The 22,208-nt window shown below is 46.1% G+C and overlaps 1 protein-coding gene across 1 annotated transcript; it reads right to left on the bottom strand.

Moving 5' to 3' along the window:
- On the bottom strand, positions 1-4,630 carry LOC123184829 (uncharacterized). The gene is made up of 6 exons (XM_044596880.1): positions 4,418-4,630; positions 3,220-3,345; positions 1,873-2,049; positions 1,567-1,620; positions 1,334-1,462; positions 1-493 (listed from the first exon to the last, which is right to left on the bottom strand). The coding sequence occupies exons 1-6, from the start codon at positions 4,514-4,516 to the stop codon at positions 137-139; spliced, it is 942 nt and encodes a 313-aa protein (XP_044452815.1). The 5' UTR covers positions 4,517-4,630; the 3' UTR covers positions 1-136.
- Between the last annotated feature and the right edge of the window lie 17,578 nt (positions 4,631-22,208).

Raw genomic sequence — 22,208 nt, 5'->3', positions numbered from 1 at the left:
TTTATAGAAAGAGTAAATTCATTGCTAATGTGCATAATACAGTAACACATAGTGTCTTATTAGGCCAGTATGAGTTTGGGAAGACAAACTCAAGGGAAACATTATTACACCACCACGTTCAAAGTACACCTTAGTATTACACGCAACCTCCTGGCCCGCCAAAGAAGCACCCGGAATTAACAATAGGAGTGATAGAATAACATTTATTGTTGGATATAACACTAGGCAAGTCCTTCATGATGGGGCTGCTCCTTCCATCCCGTTCAATGAGGCGCAAGTCAGTAAACGATGCCGCACGTCCCTTGCCACCAGGAAGGACGCCACTGCCCAATGGAGGAGTTGGAAGCGCCCTTTCTGCGAACACGAAGCCACCAAACGAGAACTGGTTTGCCTTTTTTGCCATGTATGTGAACAATGACTTTGGGTAGTAGCCCACAGCCGTTGGGACGCCGTTGAAGCCATAGTACACCCACCAGTGCCCACTTTGGTCATCCTATCATATATCATTATTCATAGTCTAAGTATGATATATCAAAATTGAGGAGTTCTTCGGTCCATGCCTCATAAAATAAAACAAAAAACAATTTATTTCATCAACCATTATTTTTGACCAATATAGGTCGGGTACTATTAATTAGTTGGTTGATCAGGGTGTTAGATCCATTTTATAACCCCGATCCAAATTAGAACCTATCTTTTGAAGGGAAATCAATTGAGAATTAGTGTGATCTAGTGATGGCAAGCAACCGCTCATAGCTACTTCCTGCTTAAGACGGGAAGTTGCTTTTTTAGAGCAGAAACTTGGGAAGTCGTTCTTTTGAGAGATCGGAAACGTTAAGCAAGAGTAAGAGACTGACATGCTAATTTTGAATGGGTTATAGCGCAAAACATTAGAATGGTTCGACAACTTTAAGACATGGTCTTGGATTCTAAAAAAACACGCCAATATTGTGTGGAGTAAGCTACTTTGAGTCCGTGATCAAATTAGAATCGTTTTGTGAGGACGCAACCATGGGGATGTAGCGGCTGATGCTTTCACTATAAAGTTTTCTCTAGTGATGGTGCTCTTCAAAATTTTCATGTCAAATATAAGAAAATCTGATATCCTTTGTCTAAGTCTAGCTTTTACTACAAACAACGAGTAGAACATTCCTTCATAAAAAAACAACAATACACCTAGAACATTATGTTACAAGGTTTATAGAAAGAAATTTAATCATCGTTCATTTTTTGCTGGGTATTTAGTGATTACCCTTCATGTAAGGCTTAAGAATTAAAAAATATAGCCACATATATAGCATAACTGAGAAACATGTTCTAACATAAATCTTACCTTCAACACTCGAAGCGTGACCTTTGAAGATGGGTTTATGCGAGCTCCTGGAGTAACAGTAGCGCTGCTCGCTGCTATGAAACCTGGACAATCCATGTTGTAGCACCCAGTACTCTGATATCCATCCCTCTGTTACATGGATAATCATTCATGTGCACATATGTATGTAAGCTTACTATCATAGGCAGATCATTTCTTGGAAAGTAAAGTAATTCAAAACATCTATATCATACCGTCCAGTAGGTAAATAAATGAGGATGAGAGTCACCATATTTTTCTGGAGCAATCTAAAATGAAGAGATAAAAGTTAGAAAAAACGTTAAATCACCTATTAAAAGTAACAAAAAGTAAGGGTGTACCAGAAACAACCCCATAAATGGAAGATATATCGCAATTGCGTTCTTTATAGTTTGACAACAAATACATAGTTAGGTCCCCTAGAAAAACTTAGCTAGCTTTTTAGGGAGTCTCGGTTGAGGTCTAAAACAGTTATAAACACCAACAAATTAGGAACTCATGTGAAAAATAAGTTTTCTTACATGCCATCCAACACTAATTGCATTAAAGCTTGATTTTCGACCATCTCCACTGTGGCCAACCCAAATTCCACTGCGACTTAATTGACCACGTTTAAGCGCATGTCCATACACATCAGTGGTGGCATGAAATCCATAGTAGCTAGCATCAGGGCCTCCCGATGAGTCGTGTGTTGCATACTGCATGGTGAACACATCCAAATTGATAAGACTAGAAATAAGAAAGTAACAGAGCAAACATGCATCTTTATCATCTAGAAATATGTATATATAGCTATGAAACAACACTTCCATAGTTCCGTTCAGCCCTTTGACACAAAGAAACAAAAGTTCCCAACGAAACAATCATGGAACTATCGGTTGATCTTAGATTATAATGAATAAGAAAATGTGTTAAAGATAATGAATTTAATGGATAGCTTACTTATCTACTGTTTGTGTTCGAATCATTACATGGTTTTTGAAAACATAAGGAGTGACATGTGTGTTTGCATTTCTTTTTCAAAAATTTCTTAGGAACATTTATATTATATATTGTACAAACAACAAAAACTCACATTCTTATAAACTAAGAATCCATTTACTATAATGCACCCTTAGTGATATGATTAGGAGTGTGGTTGTCTGTAGGCCAAGCTCCATGGAAGCCGTTATCCTCACCCCTCCAACATTGCTTTGAGATTTGTGTTAGCCAACTAACTTATTACTTGAAAGTTTCTCTTTTTTGTTTCTCTCAAATGAAACGACATATGTACTTCAAACTTTGCAAGTCAAATAAACTTTAGAACTTCAATGTGTGAAAAAACTTTCGGATTTTTTGGTCTGGCATAAATATAAAAAATGAGTTTTTTTAGTAAAAAATTTATAAGAATTTATGGCTTAAAAAAATAAAAGTTTTTCCTATACTGTAGTTAGATCGTTTTGTTGTCCAGCAAAGTTTGAAGTTCATATGTTGATTTGTTTGGGATAAACAAAAACACAAAATTGATTGCATTGATAGCGATGTAGAAAATGTGTGGCTAGATAAGGTGTGCCATGGAGCCTGAGCTCCACCACAACTTTCCCTATGATTAGCAAGGAAGTACATAAACATGCAAAATTAACTAAAAATATTACATAAGCCACCACCATATCTATATCAAAGGTAAAATGTAGGTTATTTACGAAGCTTTTCAGTTTACAACTACACGAAACTTATCAATCAAAAAGTATTGCAAAACACATGAAGAACTACAATGAGTAGTAAGTAAAATCTTGAAATGTAAATCAACACATACATTTAGATGAAACACCTGTAACCTAGGGCTAATTGGAAATTACTTTCAATAGAATAAGTCAATATAAACTCACATATAGTACACCAGATGAATTATTTCCTTCTCCAGAAAATTTTGCCTCGAGGGAATTTGACTTCAGGCTTGGCAACTTTTGTTTGGCTAAACCATATACCAAATCTTGTTGAAGTGAATTATTACCCTTCAAAGTGAAATATAAGATGTACATCAAACATGAAAATTTGATGTTGATGGTGTCATAATGCAATACGTTGGGGCATGTGCTTGGACAGAAATAGTACTGAACTAGGAAGCTGTTGTCATGAACTAATGAATGCTCTACACACTAGATGACTGAAACATAACTAATACCACATTTCAATGAACAATGCTGACTACACATATGGTTTGGTGGTGGATTTCAATTATTATGTATAAGTGACCGCAAATCATTTCACATCTAGTCCCTTTCCACATGGATCTACATACTATAGGTAAAGATCAATTGCAAATAGTTCATATTCTTTCTTTGCATCCATCCTACTACCATTGCTATTAGCAAACGAGCACGCGATAGTGGTTAAAGGAGGCAAGTTAATAATAATTGACTAATATAGATAGGTAAGAGAAACACATATAATGTGATAATAGATCATAAGAAGTTCTGGTTACCAAGGGTAACTATGTACTTGACGTAATTTTGCAGTTGCTAGTTCCCTTCTCTCCCACTCCCTATAAAAATACACTTGTAACCATAAACCTTACTAGCCGTGTAAGCAGTCTAATCAAATTTGTTCAACATGGGCTAACACCCCCTAGGATTTTCAAAGAAACTGTGTACTCAGACTAAATACAACTCATTTGATCTAAAAAAGGCAATAGGGCACCACATCCCGCACTTCCTTCACCTCCAACCCCGAAAGAAAGATGGGAAATATAGGAACCAAAGAGTGCGATATATTTGTAACATCGGATGGGGATTGTCTTAGAGTCCCTCCTTCCGAGACGAGGTTCCTACTGTTTGCCAGTTTCTCACTGTGCTTGGAAGGGAAGCAACATCATGGTAGCACCTATATGACCCATTATGATCCATGTTCCCATCATTCCCTAGCCTATATTTAACTCCACCACACATCTGTATTATTTCTCTTAAAATACACAAGTTAGTATTAGAAAAAAAATTCACTAGAGAAAATATAATTTGGCACGCCACCAAGAACAACCCTCACAAGCACGTAAAGTTCTATGAAATAATATTGTATTCAAACATTTACCTCTTGAACAACAGGGTATAGTCGAACACCCCTGTTCGGATGTGCAAGAAGAAATATAAATACATAAATTGTTTGTAGGAATAAACTAAGTTTGGCCATTTTGGGATGCTTCAGGATGAAGAGCACAATGTTCTAGGCGGAACCCCCTATATATATAGATCTGATGTGTGTGTAGTGTAGGTACACATAGGGTGTCCTTAATGAAGATTTAGTAGTGGTACAAAATATCCGGATCCTCCTAAGAAAATATTGATTCATTGATATGTTCAATCATGCATATTAATACTTTTTATATCTTTTGCAATGATTATATATATATATATATATATATATATATATATATATATACACACACACACACACACACACAAACACACACGTATATCTTACATATTTACGTAAACAAATTAATTGTATAGGTGCATTTTTCTATAATATATCTGCATGAAATTAATAGACGCTCTAGAGAGGTATGCACATGAGATAAATGAAAAAGATATGAATACATTATGTTGCTACAGGTAGGCGGGTACTGATAAACGTAGTGCGAATCCTCGCAATTATAGTAGTGGACACCATATGCCATTGTTCCATGAATGTATCTTGTAAGTAAATATGAGAACATTAAAGCTTTAAATGTACAACCAAACTCAATATACATTATTAAATACAATAGATATATTATAGATTATCACAAGCACTACCATTTGTAATGTGTATGAAAGGTGGAGAGGAGCGCTACCGCATAGCTGGCAAGGGAAAGGAGAAGTGGTGCGAACGGAGTCTCCTGGCCCTAATTGGTTCCATCGATAGGCTGCAGAGTACTCACACAAGTTAAATGGGAAACATTTTTAGGACAGTAAAACCGAACCCCTTTCCAGTTCGCTGACGCCGTGTGTGTTTCTGCCCGTCTATTTTTGTGCGTGGGTGTCCTAAGTCACCAAAACCGTGGGTCAGTTGTCCTAAGGGGTTGCTTTTCCATGGGCCACCTCCTGCTTCCACTAACTGCCTGGAGATGGCTAAGGGCGCCACGCAACCCCTCACCCCTCCCTCACTCTTCCCCGTCCCCATCTCCTTCCATGGCTCTCCCCCTCACCCGCTGTCAGTGTCAAAATCGGCCGATCTCGGGTAGGGGGTCCTGAACTGTGCGTCTGAGGATCGAAGGTAATAGGAGGCAGGGGATACGATGTTTACCCAGGTTCGGGCCCTCTTGATGGAGGTAATACCCTACTTCCTGCTTAATTGACTTTGATGAGTACATGGGTTACAAGAGTTGATCTACCTCGAGATCGTAGTGGCTAAACCCTAGATGTCTAGCCTGTATGATTGTGATTGCCTCTATGGACTAACCCTCCGGTTTATATAGATACCAGAGGGGACTAGGGTTATACAGAGTCGGTTTACAGAGAAAGGAATCTTCATATCCGAACGCCAAGCTTGCCATCCACGAAAAGGAGAGTCCCATCCGGACACGGGGGGAAGCTTCCCATCTTGTATATTTACGTCCCACTAGTCCGGCCCATGTCACATAGCCCGGACGCCTGGGGACCCCCTAATCCAGGACTCCCTCAGTAGCCCCTGAACCAGGCTTCAATGACGATGTGTCCGGCGCGCATATTATCTTTGGCATTGCAAGGCGGGTTCCTCCTCCGAATACTCCAAAGTAGTTGATCAAAAGGACTATATCCGGCTCAGTACAATAGTTACAACCCTGAACCACAAGGGCAAAAATGCTTAAACAGAAAAATAGGTCATATCTTCTAACAGCTTTTTCGGCGAGGTGTTGTGTTCTGACCTTATTATTATTATTATTATTATTATTATTATTATTATTATTATTATTATTATTATTATTATTATTATTATTATTATTATTATTTCGAACCATTTTTAGCCTCCCGCTTTGTGTTTCGAGGCGTGGTTTCATCGACACATCTTGTCAAAGCAGAGATCGTGTCCCCTTATTACGAGATTCTCATCAATACGGGTTTGGGTAATCCAACCGTGCTGTTTGCACGACCCCTGGGGAATAGGCGAGTTTTAAAGCTCGTGGGGGGACGCTTGATATTCACTGCTTTCATAAGAAGATTGGGATCCACCTTTTTACCCCACACCTTCTCCCCCTAGCCCATCCGTCCTCAAGCTCCAGCACCCAAGCTCCAAGCTTTCCCCTCACCGCCAAGTACTCTAATCATGTCCGAATCCGGCTCGCAAGGCAAGTGGTTGGCCTCCTCCAAGACGGCACTACAAAAAAAGACACATCCATGACATTTTGGGCCAAACGAATTTTTTTTTCTGTCATACTTATGACACTTCTATGATGATAATTGTGACAAAACCCGGTATCATCATAGATGTGGTGGGGTCCTACTTCTATGACAAAAAATCATGACAGAAAATGGGCTTTTCGTCCTGGGCGGGCCGGAGACGCAGCTACATGACATTCTTTGGACCGTCCATGACGGAAAAAACCGTGGTAGAAGCGAGGGCAAGGAAAATATCGGGGAGTTCCCGGTTATGGTGGATGGTCGGGGGCCGAGCGATGCACATTTCTCTCATATGCACGCGTGTGTGTGCGAGGCGTTGGGCTCTAACTGAACCTGAGGGAGGCGTTGGGCTCTAACTGAACCCGAGCGATTGCACTGCAGGCTATGCGTTACTAAACCCGAGCGATCGATCGATGACAGTTAACTGAACCCGATCAAGCGATTCCTTCGCTGCTAACTGAAGTTGATCGATGCTGCCTCTAGATGAACAGTGAGCGTTGTTGGGGGGTTTGGATGAACAGTTCTCGGTGGGGGTTGGATGAATAGGAACCCGTGGTAGTAGAGGCTGTTGCCATTAGATGAACAGTACCCCGATCGATCGAGCCGGTGGATGAACAGGACCCCGTGGAGGGCTGGTTGAATAGTAGCCTGTGGAGGGCTGGATGAATAGTAGCCCGTGGAGGGGTGGTTGAACAGGACCCCGTGGAGAGGGCTGGTTGAATAGTAGCCGGTGGAGGTTGGATGAACAGGAGCCCGTGGATGAACAGTCGCAGGTGGAGGCTGAAGGAGGTCGACGATGGAGATGAATAGTAGCCCGTGGAGTCCCATTTTGTGGTACGCCACACCATTCCCGATGAACAGGACCCCCGTTTCGACCGTAGCACTCCAACACAAGTCCGTTTCCTCCGTTTTGCGGTACGCCACACCCCTCCCGATCAACATGACCCATTTCGACTGTAGGAGGTCCAATAAAAGTCCGTTTCCTCCATTTTGCGGTACTCCAGACCCCTCCCGATGAATAGGATCCCGTTTCGACCGTGGCCGGTCGAACACAAGGCCGTTTCCTCCGTTCTACGGTACGCCAGGCCTCGTTTCCATCGGCTGTTCCGTCCAAGCCGGTTGGCTCTCAATGAACACGACGATGCATTCCGTTCCGACCCAGCCGGTTGGCTCCCCATGAACACAACGACGACGCAGTTTCTCTGTTCCGACCCAGCCATGTACACGAGCCCTGGTCGTACGTGTGCGCGAGTAGGCGTTCGAGACCCCTCCCGTATGTACGTACGTGGCCGTATTTACTTTCTTGCACCCTAGTCGCTGTACGTACATGTCCATGCTACGTGCGTGATTCTACTACGACACATGCGCGCCTCTACTACAACACGTGCCCTTCCTTGCATGGCCACAGTTCATCGCTGCAGCATGCAGACAGACCGATCATATGTACGTACACGTTCGCAACCAGAATGACGACGCTACTTATGCTTCAACCGGGTGGGTCCCGACTGTCCTTGCATGCGAAGATGTAGCTGGTGGGTCCCAACAGTCAATGGGGAAACATTTTTTTGTGAAATACGATGGTCCGTCCGGAGGGTCCCTGCTATCAGGTGGAGGAATCATTATTTTGCGCGTAATAAGGAGGCACTTCCTTGCTGTGGCCGTGGACCCAGCTGTTAGCCTCTCCACATACAGTACTCTTCCGATGGAAGTCGTTCGTTGACCACGCACCAAGGCGGTGGACGACGACTAGGCCTAGGAAGGAGACGACGCGGATCCGGGGAAGACGCGACAGTGGATGCCCACGCGGAGAGGAGTATGAGGGTTCACTGGTTCGGCTGCGGTGTGAGGCTGCCGTTGCCGCAGGGCCTGACCAGAGGTGGGAGTAGTAGGGGGCGGTGAGGCCTCCATGGCAGCACAGTCGGCCACGGGAGGTAGGAGCAGTCGGCACGACCAACGCTGCTTTGGGCGGCTGGAGCAAGAAGACCAGAGGTTGAAGAAGCACTATGACCGTTGGATGGACATCGTACGATCACTGGAGCTAGAATCGTTCATATTGACTAAGTTGACAAAGCCCTCCATCCCCATCAACTTAGTAGGCCCACATGTCAGCCTCCCACTATGCTGGGTCCCAGCTAGCAGGGGGAGTATTCGTTTTTTGTGCATAATAAGGAGGCACTTCCTTGCGTGCGAAGATATAGCTGGTGGGTCCGACCTGTCAGCGGAGGGAATGTTTTTTTTGTGAAATACAGAGGCCCTTCCGGTGGGTCCCAGATGTCAGGTGGAGGAATCATTATTTTACGCGTAATAAGGAGGCATTTCCTTGTGTGCGGCCGTGGATCCAGCTGTCAGCCTCTCCCGTACAGTCCATGTCCTATAGATGTCGTTCGTTGACCACGTTGACCACGGCGTGCCGAGAGCACCAAGGCAGTGGACGACGACGAGGCCTAGGAAGGGAACGACACGGAGCCGGGGAAGACTCGACAGTGGTTGCCCACGTGGTGGGGAGTACGAGGGTTTACTGGTCCGGCTGCCGTTGCCGGAAAATAACAAAAGGTGTGGATGAGTAGACGAATGGCCTGGCCAACAATGGAGTAGGGTGGGGCGGTGCGGTCTGTGTGGCAGCACAGCCGGCCATGAGAGGTGGGAGCAGGCAGTCCCACCAGCGCTGGTTTGGGCGGCTGGAGCAAGAAGATCAGATATTGAAGAAGCAGCACGGCCGTTGGATTAACATCCAATGGTCACTGCTGATAGAATCGTTTGTGGACTAAGTTGACAAAGCCTTTCATACACGTCAACCTAGTGGACCTACAAGTCAGCCTCCAAATCTGTCCCAAACAGCATACAGCCCGAAATTTCTAACCAGATTCAAATTTATTTTAAAACTAAACATACCTTAATTTAAACCCAATGAAAATTTACCCGCACAAAAACAATGAAATTTAAAATATCAAAATCCGAAAGAAAAAAAATATTTTGGAACTAATTGCCTGTTTGCTGTATTTTTTCATTTTACAGCCCATTTAATATTACTTATAGCCCATTTCTTATTACTTATAGCCCATTTTCTGGGCAAAATGCATCCATCCTCGTCTTGAAAGATTTCCGGCCCAGTAGGGCATAGAAAAACAAGTAGGCCTACGTTGGTTATTCTGCAAAAAACAAAATAGTTGGGCTAGCCATTTTCAGAAAGGAAAAAAACAAACTGGGCTGGTCATGTGCTAGACGGGCCACAGCTCCCAAACAACCTAGTTGATACCCTTCTCCGTCACGAAAAAACAAAATTACTGCGCGAGCTGCTGGGTCCCTACTATCATCCTCACCATGTACAGTCATCTCCTTATTCCTCTCAATTGTTGACCATGTTGACAACACCGGAGGGCGGCGCCGCAGCGAGCGAACCAAGGCAGAGGATGATGGTGAGGCCTCAGACGGGAACGAACAGGAGCCAGGGAAGATCCGCAGAGTTTTAGGGTGTGATGTGGCCACGATGCGTGCACGGCAGCACAACCAGCCGTGGGAGGCGAGAGCAGGCGGTCCCGCTGGCGCTGGTTTGGCTTTGGCGGCTGGAGGAAGAAGAGACTGAAGAAACATGACAGACGTTGAATGTCAATCCAATGGTCAAGGTTGGCACAATCGTTTGTTGACTAAGCTAACACCAAGTAGCATACTTTTTTATATATAGGAAGAAAAGAAAACCAGGCTCGTTGGCCTGATAACATTCCCAAAACTGTGACCGTTCGATCTTGCGTCGCAACTAAAACTGCGAGGAAAATGCATTCGTCTGCCGTCCTCCTCCCTAGGAACGTTCGCCACATAAGTGACTACCACCCTTGGTTTTCAACCGAGAGGTTTGGGTTCGAGTCCCAGGAAATCTCAATTTTGTCCTCCTTCATTCCTCGCAAAAAAGAAAGAAAATCAAAGACTTGAGAAGGCGTACAGAACAAGATAGTGTACCAGTAAAGAGACGTTGCTGAGTTTTAGAAAAAAAGAGAGACGTGCTCCTGTAGCTGGTTCGAATCCAAACCTAGACTATGACTATATATGGTGATATGCTACTCTGCAAGTAATGAAACTGACATATCCAACATTCACTTCTCCTCTTCTCTACTTACTCTGCCTAGTATCAGAAGCTCTGGCCGCAGCAACCATGTCCACTGGCTACTCGTCCACCTACTCTTCAGTAGGCAACAACCAGATATGCGCCAAGTCGCCACCTGTACCATAGCCTGTGGGTCTCATAACACCCCTGTCGGCACACGCACCGCAGCCGGTTGCTCATCGCAACCCGCTGCCGTTGGTGTGGTGCCACTACTGCAAATCACGCAGAGTCATCCATCGCGTCTCAACCACAATCCTCAACCCTGGCCGAGTCTTCTACAAATGCCCGAATCATGGGGTAATAATATGTTTAAGTGTTGTTCTGCTGCTTTTAGTTGCTGATATTTTTAATAGTTTGGTTGATGATCTTCCAATTGGATTCATGCAGAAAAGGGAAGATTCGTGTGATTTGTATTTCTCAAAAGTTGCTGATGTGGGGGAACGCAACTATGCTGATTATTTGGTTAGCCAATGAATCCCAATACCAGCAGGCTGGGGTGTTGGACAAGCAACTAAAGGAACGACAGAAGAGGAAGATGCAGAGCAGAAGGTTAAAGGTGCAGTTCCTCTAATCATGGCCAAGCAACAACTGATGAACGGCCTTGACAGCAATGAGGAGATGAAAGAGCTTGTGAAGATAATGGGCAAAATCGATGTGCTCTATAGGATGATTGTCTCTTTATTTGCAGTGTATGTAGCACTCGTGATGTATTCGGTGGCTATGACATGAGCACTTTGCTGAAACTAGTAATGAATGAAACCTGTGTAGCAGGCTGGGTGTAGTGTTGTGAACATCTAATGATTTCTATTAACAGAAATCGGGGGTATCCCCTTTTTCTCATAAATAAATAAATAGCATAGGCCCTTTTGGTAATAAATAAATAAATTAGCAGAGGCCCTGTCGGGTCAGCCTTGTTCCCATTCGAAGACGTCGAGCAAATTGCAGTCCAATAACAAACTATGTCATCAAATTCAAGTTTCACAGCCAAATATGAGTACAACTAAACAATAATGTCATCATGTTTTAGTCGTCATACAATCACCAAACACAAATGAACATACATAACAAGTGATGTTCTCACAGCAAAATACTAAGCAACACGTTCATCAGGTTTCAGTTGTCATAGCAAACACAATTTCACATAGTAGATAAAAAATGTCTTATGACAGGCAAATACGACAAAAGCAATCTAATCATCATCCGCAGCAACAGCGCAACATCTTCGCCATGTGTATCAGTCTGAATCGTAATTCCCCAGAGTGTCATCTTCTTCATCCTCAATGTCCTCGAACGTTGGCTTCTTCTTGATCAACTCTTGTATGTCCACAACACAATAGGCAATCTTTTCACCAACGTCATTGACGTGATGGTTCTCAAAGATATTAGGAACATCTGTGGAATCTTGTACAACAGGAGCAGTGTAAGCATCATCTTGTTGTGCAACTTCATTAAATGAACTCCTCTGCTCAAACCTTTGCAATACTCTCCAGTCATCGCTACATGCAAATGTGTCTTCCAAGAAAAATATCTGTGTTGCTTGATTTGCCAAAATAAAAGGCTCGTTGGTCTGGTACGCCACCTTGACATTGATGGATTTGAAATAATCATCAGCTTTGGGTTTTGCGATCCTGGAAAATAGGTTATACCAACGACAGCACAACAGAACCACACACCGATGATCCTCGAAACTGGAGATATACTGCAACTGAACAATGTCTGTTATGTTAGCATACATTTCAGTTGTCTCTCTGCCGTACGTATCCGTGCTCATGATGACACTGTTTTGTGTCTCCCTGCCTTCGTCGCGTGCAAGGTTGTTGTAGCACACATCTCCAACAATGCAAGATTCATAATGTCTTACCCGAGTATTAGGACCCATTACTAGTGCGTAAAGGGCATCATCAACTGCCTGCCCATCCTCCCGCATCTTCTTAACCTATGGTTAGAAAATAGACAAGCTGATCATCTTACATACTCAATATATTAAAAAAACTAACAGCGCAATTCAAAAGCTTACATGGCTCTTGAACCATTTCGTAAATCCCGCCATAACCAGTTTGTCAATGTTTCTTGGATTTTGCAGTAGTAACTCCTTTTTGTAGATGCTGCACAACATACTGATCGTGTCAACCATCTAAATATATAAGAATGTGCTGCAAGTTTAGTAGATTATGATGTATAAGCTGCAGTACTTAGCACTTACTTGATATAAGGTAGTATCTCAGGACAGTTATTCAACACATACCAAACCATTTTGTCCAAATCTTTAGGTTTGTCCTCTTGTCGACTCTTCCCTGTAACTCGAACAGAATAATCGAAAACATTGAGCCCGGGATTGTCTTCACGCACCTCTTTGCTAAGCTGATCAGCTGTTTCAATGTATTTTGAGCAGAATGTCAATGCTTCTGTAGCAATGTAGGCCTCTGCAATGGAACCCCCAGGTCTAGCTCTGTTCCTAACATAGCCCTTGAAAGTGCCGACCCGCCTTTCAATAGGGTACATCCAGCCATACTGTACTGGACCTCTTAGTAGTGCCTCATTAGGTAGATGAACAACCAAATGCACCATCACATCAAAGAAGGCTGGAGGATATATCTTCTCAAGGTCGCATAGGATAGTTGGTATCTTGTCTCTAAGACGCTCCAAAGCATCAACTGTGATATTTCTACTGCAGAGTTCCTTGAAGAATTGGCCCAACTCTGCAACTGCCCCGTATAAGTCAGGGCGGCCCAATCCTCTAAGGATAATTGGTAAAACCCTTTGAAGTAGGACGTGGCAGTCATGAGTGTTCAACCCTTGTACCTTGTTTCCATCTGCACTGACTCTCCTTTCAGGGTTGGAAGCAAATCCATGTGGGAATCTCACACGTGACAGGACCTCGCAGAATTCTTTTCTTTTTGCCTTATCCAAGATGTACACAGCTGGTGCCATATCCCGTGGTTTACCTTCATCTTGCACCTGCAAATCCTTTATGATACCCAGGTTTGTCAAATCAATCCTAGATTTTAAGGTATCTTTCGTCTTGCCTTCAGTATTAAGAAGTGTGCCGATAATGCTGTCACATATATTTTTCTCAATGTGCATGACATCAAGATTATGCCGCATATCCAAATCTTTCCAATACTCCAAGTCCCAAAAGTGGACCTGTAGGTAAACAATAATCTCTCTTCTGCCCTGCCACACTTCCTTTCCCCGCTACCATTATCAGGATGGTTTCCTGGTGTAATATGCCTGACCTTCTCTAATTCCACTTGCAACTCATCGGCGGTGATCCTCTTTGGCGCATCGCGGTTTTCACGCTTTGCATTGAACACATGTCATCGGTATTTTGTAGGATGCGACTTGTCCTTGGCAAGGAAACGACGGTGTCCAATGTAATAGATCTAGCTAAGTATTGCATATGACAGCGGATTCCTGTCATAGTGAACACATGCATTGTAACCATGTGCGTTCGCCCTGACATAGTGCCCAAAGCCGGATAATCATGGATGCACCAAATTATAATAGCACGCAGAAAGAAATCAGCTGGTGGGCTGCTATATAGGTCTCCAGTGAGAACACCCCTCCATAGCTGTTGAAGTTCCTCCACAAGAGGCTCCATGAATAAATCAAAATCCTTTCCAAGACCTTTTGGACCTGGGATGAGCAAGGCCATCATGTAGTTTGATTCTTTGGTGCAGACATTTGGAGGCATGTTGTAAGAGATAACAAGCACTGGCCACATGCTATATGTGGCGCTCTGGTGGACAAATGGGTTAAATCCATCTGAAGCTAAGCCAAGTCTAATGTTTCTCGGGTTAGCAGCAAACTTTTTGTGTTTCTGATTGAAGCTTTTCCACTCACTACCATGTGATGGATGGCTCATTACATTCCGACCTCTGTACTCATGGTTCCTAGAATGCCATAGTACATCCTCTCTTGTTTCAGCATCATGAAACAACCTCTGCAATCTTGGTGTAATTGGAAAATGTCTCAGAACATTATGAGGAATCCTCTTCATAGCATCGCCATCTTTCCACCTTGATGATTTGCATTTCGGGCATTCACTTAAGTTGGCATAATCCTTCCGGAACATAACACAATTATTCTTACAAACATGGATCATATCATATCCAATTCCAACTGCACGAAGGAAATTCCTCATTTTACTATAGGTGTGTGGCAGCTCAGACGCATCTGGGAAAGCTTTGTGAAAAGCAGCCAACATCGCATCGAATGATTTGTTGGTCATCTGCTCAAATCTCTTCACCTGAAGAAAGGTGACCATAGCTGAGAATACTGACAGCTTATTTCCTGGGGTGACAGCCACGTTGTATTGTTCCAACATGCGGGCCCACTATTTTTCTTCTGCAGGTGAAAGTTCATGAAATGCACGAGCATTTCGTAGCATTATTTCAATGTTGGTCAAACTCATTGCCTCCGCCACCACCACCGCCTCCTCCTCTTCCACCCGAGCATCAGGCAGATCAAGATGGTGATCTGCTGCTTCCACGTAGTTAGTAACATTGACGTTCACAGCTTCACCATGATGAACCCACCTAGTATATGTGACCGACATCGCATACAAGTGTAGATGATTTTGCACAGTTGACTGGGGTCTTGTAACTGAATTCATACAATTGCTACATGGGCAGAGCACATCTGATTTCGGACCACCGTACTCAGCTCTGATGAAGTTCATGAAGTTTTCAACCCCCTCGACATATGCAGTGGAGAATCTTCGAGCAGAAGTTATCAAGTGCTGTCCATCTGTTAGACATACAAATTACTTCTTCTACTAGATATTACAAGAAAAACATATATGTTTTTTTACGATGTCCGGAAAAAAATTACCTAGGTCGATGTCCAAAGCTATGGCAAGATATTTGGACGAGCAGATCTAAGTAACGAAATATATTTAAAGCTAATTCAGCAAACAGATTTGAGTGCTAAATTATGGCAGGTTGTTTCAACAGTCAATGAGGCCGAGCACACAACCATCGAACTATGAAAGGCCATCACAGCAACAAAGATCGAGTATAAAATGATGTCAAGCTATTTCACCTAATAGATTGTCTACTAGACCATGGCAATCGACGTCACAATAAATATATGGCAGGATATTTTAGCAACTAATCGGGCTTGGCATGCCATCTCAGCTAAGCAGATTGAGTGCAGAACAGGGCAAGGAAGCTTCTTAAGCAGAGCATATTGACTGTAAACTACTTCGGCAAACAGTGAGATTAACAGTGTCTATCAGCTAACATTCAGTGCTACACCGACATGCACGAGGCCTCAGTCTAGAATGCTCATACCATGGGAGAAGCTGACCGCCGTGCGTCTCCACACGAATGTCGCCAACGGTGGCGGCGCTGACCGCCGTGCGCCTCCACAAGAACGTCGCCAGCGGTGGCGGTGCGGCTCGAGGACGGCATTCTACGAGAGCATACTATGGGAGCGGGAGGATCGCCGTGCGTCCCCTCGATGAATCGCGGTGCCGATGTATCGGAGTGGCGGGGAGGGCGGCTTTGGCGGAGCGAATGGAGTGGAGGGGGACAGGGGGGGAGGGGGGGTTTGGGGAATATTATTGGCTAGTTGGCCGAAGGGCGGTGGGCGGGGGGAGTTTGGCGCATGGTCAGTTTCTCCGAGTGCAGTCCCACGTGTCAGTGAAGAGGCAAGCCGAAGCGCGTTCCGTTTGTGTGAGCCATGTGCAGGACCGAACGTGTGTGGGGGTGCAATGCGACCGCGATAGGGGTGCTGTGAGTGTACCCCTTTTTCCTTTTAAACTAGGTGCTTCGCCCTCCTAAAAAAAACTTGGTGCTTCGCGCGATCCATCGATACTACTACTAGTAATCTGGTAATCCCGACTAAAACGGTGCTGCCAGGTCTTTTCTCGCGCGATATGCTGGGAGGTTGCTACCTCTTTTAGCAGCGCGTTGGTTTTCCCCGAAGAGGAAGGGATGATGCAGCAAAGTAGCGTAAGTATTTCCCTCAGTTTTTGAGAACCAAGGTATCAATCCAGTAGGAGGCTACGCGCGAGTCCCTCGCACCTGCACAAAACAAATAAATCCTCGCAACCAATGCAAATAGGGGTTGTAAATCCCTATAGGGCCACTTACGAGAGTGAGATCTGATAGATATGAGAAGATAATATTTTTGGTATTTTTATGATAAAGATGCAAAGTAAAATAAAGGCAAATTAAATAGCAAAGTAAATAACTAAGTAGTAGGAGATTGATATGATAAAGATAGACCCGGGGGCCATAGGTTTCACTAGTGGCTTCTCTCGAGAACATAAGTATTCTATGGTGGGTGAACAAATTACTGTTGAGCAATTGACATAATTGAGCATAGTTATGACTTATGAGAATATCTAGGTATGATCATGTATATAGGCATCACGTCCGAGACAAGTAGACCGACTCCTGCCTGCATCTACTATTATTACTCCACTCATCGACCACTATCCAGCATGCATCTAGAGTATTAAGTTAAAAACAGAGTAACGCCTTAAGCAAGATGACATGATGTAGAGGGATAGACTCATGCAATATGAAGAAAACCCCATCTTGTTATCCTCGATGGCAACAATACAATATGTGCCTTGCTGCCCTTACTGTCACCGGGAAAGGACACCGCAAGATTGAACCCAAAGCTAAGCACTTCTCCCATTGCAAGAAAGATGAATCTAGTAGGCCAAACCAAACTGATAATTCGAAGAGACTTGCAAAGATAACCAATCATACATAAAAGAATTCAGAGAAGATTAAAATATTATTCATAGATAGACTTGATCATAAACCCACAATTCATCGGTCTCAACAAACACACCAGAAAAAGAAGATTACATCGAATAGATCTCCACAAGAGAGGGGGAGAACATTGTATTGAGATCCAAAAAGAGAGAAGAAGCCATCTAGCTACTAACTATGGACCCGTAGGTCTGAGGTAAACTACTCACACTTCATCGGAAGGGCTATGGTGTTGATGTAGAAGCCCTCCGTGATCGATGCCCCCCTCCGGCGGAGCTCCAGAACAGGCCCCAAGATGGGATCTCATGGATACAGAAAGTTGCGGCGGTGGAATTAGGGTTTTGGCTCCGTATCTGATCGTTTGGGGGTACGTGGGTATATATAGGAGGAAGAAGTACGTCGGTGGAGCAACAGGGGGCCCACGAGGATGGAGGGTGTGCCTAGGGGGGGGGGGGTAGGCGCGCCCCCTACCTCATGGCCTCCTGTTACGTGTCTTGACGTAGGATCCAAGTCTCCTAAGTTGTATTCGATGAGAAAATCACGTTCCCGAAGGTTTCATTCCGTTTGGACTCTGTTTGATATTCCTTTTCTTCGAAACCCTAAAAACAGGCAAAAAACAACAATTCTGGGCTGGGCCTCTGGTTAATAGGTTAGTCCCAAAAATAATATAAAATTGGATAATAAAGCCCAATAATGTCCAAAACAGTAGATAATATAGCATGGAGCAATCAAAAATTATAGATACGTTGGAGACGTATCAGAGGTTGGCTTAGTTGGTTTTTTTGGACGAGTACTGCACACCTACATAATCTCAGTTACGTAATTAACATAATGTGAAACGTGTGAGCTGTTGATTGTAGATTGGGGGGAGGGAGGGGCCCACCACCATGAAAATCAGGAAGGAGAGAGAGAGGCAATTTACGTTAACCCTTTCGTAGGTTCCCATAGATGTAGAAATATGTGAAATGCGTGAATGTGTAGTGGACGTACTATTGGAGTGCCTAAGATAAATTGTGTATGTAGACCCTATGTGTTTATTTACTTTGCATGTTAGCTTTGTCTCAGTTCAATAAAAAGTAGAGTTGGTGATGATGGTGTGCCTGCCATCCTGCAATATAGGCCGTCCGATCTATCTCTAACGGATAGGAAGGAAACTATGACAATTTACCCGCACTCCTCTCCACATTTGCAGATAAGGCCTTCCCTCGTTCATCCTTTTCCCCCACAAGATCTTGATGTTCCATGCAATGCACAAGCATCTTGCTAGTACTCCTACAATATACAATATTATTGTGAAAGTTCATATACACCGTCCGAGATTAATACAAACACGACAAATTTTCATTACATTTCGAACTTTTATAGGACAGAAAAATAAAAGAAACCTGACCCTAAACCTATTCTACGGAGGCGACCGACGTCCTCCATTTGTGATCTCCATGTACGGGGGCGGGGTTCAAGACGAAGGTGCGGTTTCCGGCGGGGAAGAGTAGAACACGGGAGACGGACCGACCAGTTGGCACACCATGCCCTGCCGCCTCCCATGCCCTACTCATCCTCAGAGGAGTCCCCGACCTTGGCGGTGCCGGACATTGGACGACGGCAAGTAGGACGCGTGGCTGACGGTGCTCGCGTCGTCGGCCGCCATCGTGTCCACCGCTTGTGCGTCCGCGTCCGGCTACGCTGCTATTGCGTCGCGAGCAGCGACTTGAGCGAAGGCGGCGACCTTGAGCTTCATCCCCGAAGACAAAGCTCTTCCGCGGAGCATTCACACTCGCAGTCATGGCGAATGTGGTGCTAGGTAGCAGGACGATGCGCTATGGCGTAGAGGTTAGTTGGGCATTGCCGCTTTAAGTAGCGCATTCCGGTGAGGCCAAAGCGTCCGGGCGCGTCATTAAGTTGCCGGGTTTGTTCCTCGGGTACCGAGCCTCTTGACGACGACATACGGACGGACGACATGAATGCGGGCAGCTGGCGCCGGCTGGGAACGCACCGTGCGACGTCGCGAGGGACAAGGGTTTTGGTGTGCCAGGGTAGTCATTGGAGATGCCCTTTGCTCACATGCGAACCCGCATGTCACTGGAAAAGCAAGACGACCCGACATGGTCTCAGGTCCTGGGGATGCAGTTGGCCACGCTACACCACTCCGCGGACACGTCGCGGCGTGTCGGTGTACTAGAATAAGGGTACCCTAGTACCCCGAACTTGTGCACGTGCAGTTGCAGCACCCCGCGGCAAGGCTTGCCGGGAGAACGCCAAGATCCTCCGTGGTTCCCTTGGAGCCATTCAAGAACAAAGTATTTAAGCTCAGGAGACAAGGCCCCGACAAGAGGAGCTTGCAGGGAAGGCCAACCAAGGCACGCCAAGGAACTTGCCGCGACGCGCCACGCGCTCCGGCAAGGCAACAAGGCCCCGGCAAGAGGAGCTTGCCGGGAAGACCCACCAAGGTACCTCGAGGCCCGGTGAGCGACAAGCTTCCGTACCCGACAAGATAACAGCAGCGGCAAGGCGCTTGCCGCGGAAGGCGGCCACTCTGTGCCCACGCTCCAGCGCATCCACCAACGTGTCGCTCTGGGGGCCTCTCCAGGCGCGCGTGGCGGGAGGCTGTGCAGCCAGCGGTGCACAGTGGCATGCGAAGCTGACAAGATCGCCATCGTGGCGAACGGTGGCGCCCCTAACGGTCCTTTTCTGCACTGTTTGGGCGACCCAGACGGGCATTTAATGCCCTTGTCCCCTGCCGTCAGGGTTAGGTAGGGTGCACTGTACAAGTAACTGTACCAACCACCTCACTTTTTACATTTGTACCCTTCTCTGCGTTGCCACCTGTCGGTGACCCCTTTAGCGTATAAAAGGAGGCCCATGCGCAACGTAGAGGGGTTCGAGGTTAGACAGGTTCGGTTCCGAGGTTGATTCATTCGTAAGCCAGAAAACACTTAGCTCTCGCGAGCAAGAACATAATACAACCAGACAAGCAGCAGTAGGAGTGTTATCTCTCCGGAGAGCTCCGAAGCTGGGTAAACTGCTCGTGTGCTTCGCCTCGATCTGCTCTTCGTGCGATCTCCGCCCCCCGCCGAACCGAAAGGGGCCCGGTCCGCCGGCCCCATAGGTGTTCGTGGATCAGTTTCCCCGACATCTTTGGCGCGCCAGGTAGGGGGCGTCGAGATTGTGTGAACCTGATCCGGCGTTCACACGAGCTAGATCTTCATTCCCTTCATCAACATGCCACCGAAGAAGAAGACTTCGGCGGCAGCCGCTCCGTCCACGTCACTTCCGCCACCGTTGGAGCAAACGGGTGGTGGAATGGACGCCGGCGGAAGAATGGACGTCGACGAGGAAGCTTATGATGCTGCCAGGTCCAAGGACAAGGCTGCACAAACCTCGGCGACTGTACATGTTCCGCGCCACTCTCAGGAGGCGCAAGACCAACAGCGTCATGGCACTTGCAGTGCCATACGCATGATAGGCCAAGACCAAGCTGGTGGATCTCGGGGCGCTCAAGACCAGCATGCACGCCAGCGTGCTGGCACGAGCGGGGCACGGTCGCCTGGACGGGATACTGCTCCTTCTAACATAGTTAGAAGTCCGAGCACGTCCCGCTCCTCGCGCCGTCCGCCACTGCCACCCACCACTCCAGCAGAAGCTTTGGCGCGAGCTCAACTGCTCCTAGATTACCCTCCGACGTCGGACAAGATCGACGAATGGAGGGCCACCATTCAGAGTCTCATCGGCTACGCCAACGGCGACACTCCACGGCGGCCGAGCGCGTCGCCGCCGCGGCAGGGTTGCCGGGCGCGAGCCGGTGGCGACGAAACGGGTGGAGGTGCAACTACCATGCAATCACCACCCCGAAGGCCAAGATCGCCGACTCGCCGGATCCACCTCGACAGCGACTCCACCGCATCTTCGGATCCACGAGCTCGTCGCGATCAGCGCCAAGTTCTTCATGATCGACAACAAGAAGACGCTCGAACTCGCATCGAGCGCCGAAGAGAAGCGCGACGTCAATCCGACAAGCGCGCTGGGCCCTCTGTTGACATGCATGCGCCAGGGGAACCAGGCGATCTGCCGTACGCGGTAGGTTGCCCTGCGTTCACTCGTGAGCTGCGGCAAGTCCAGTGGCCCAGCACGAAGAACTTCAAGCCAGACGTACCGGAGAAGTACGACGGCAAGACGCATCCGTCGGAGTTCCTCAGCATCTACACCATTGCGGTGCAGGCTGCCGGGGGACGGGATGACAAGATCCTTGCCAACTACTTCCCGCTGGTGCTCAAGCCCAACGTCAGATCCTGGCTCATGCACTTGCCGGACAACTCCATATCCTCTTGGGCTGATCTGTGCCATCAGTTTGTCGGCGCCTTCACAGGCGGACACAAGCCTCATGGCCAGGAGAGTGATCTTCATCTGCTCGCCCAGAAGGAAGGAGAGCCCCTGCGCAAGTACATTCAGAGATTCAGCAGTGTGCAGCACAACATCCCAGACGTCCACCCTGCCGCGGTGATCAGCGCGTTCCATCAGAATGTGCGAAACCGCAGGATGCGGGAGGAAATGGCGATGTGCAAGATCAGGGACGTCAGTGAGTTATATGCACTGGCCGACAAGTGTGCACGTGCTGAGGAAGGGAGGAGACTCCCCGGAGAGAATGTAGGAGCGGGAGGATCTGACAGTGAAGATGCTGCCCCGGCAAGGAAAAACCG

Source organism: Triticum aestivum, chromosome 2A (assembly GCF_018294505.1).
Source record: "Triticum aestivum cultivar Chinese Spring chromosome 2A, IWGSC CS RefSeq v2.1, whole genome shotgun sequence".
NCBI classification, from domain to species: Eukaryota; Viridiplantae; Streptophyta; class Magnoliopsida; order Poales; family Poaceae; genus Triticum; species Triticum aestivum.
This window is presented reverse-complemented; position numbering and strand designations above follow the sequence as displayed.

Excerpts from the sequence above, each read along its gene's own strand:
- LOC123184829 (XM_044596880.1), bottom strand. The coding sequence starts at position 4,516 with ATGGCCAAACTTAGTTTATTCCTACAAACAATTTATGTATTTATATTT. Across the intron at positions 2,050-3,219 it reads ATTCATCTGGTGTACTATAT|TATGCAACACACGACTCATC; the intron begins GTGAGTTTATAT and ends TTCACCATGCAG. Across the intron at positions 494-1,333 it reads TCACGCTTCGAGTGTTGAAG|GATGACCAAAGTGGGCACTG; the intron begins GTAAGATTTATG and ends GATATATGATAG.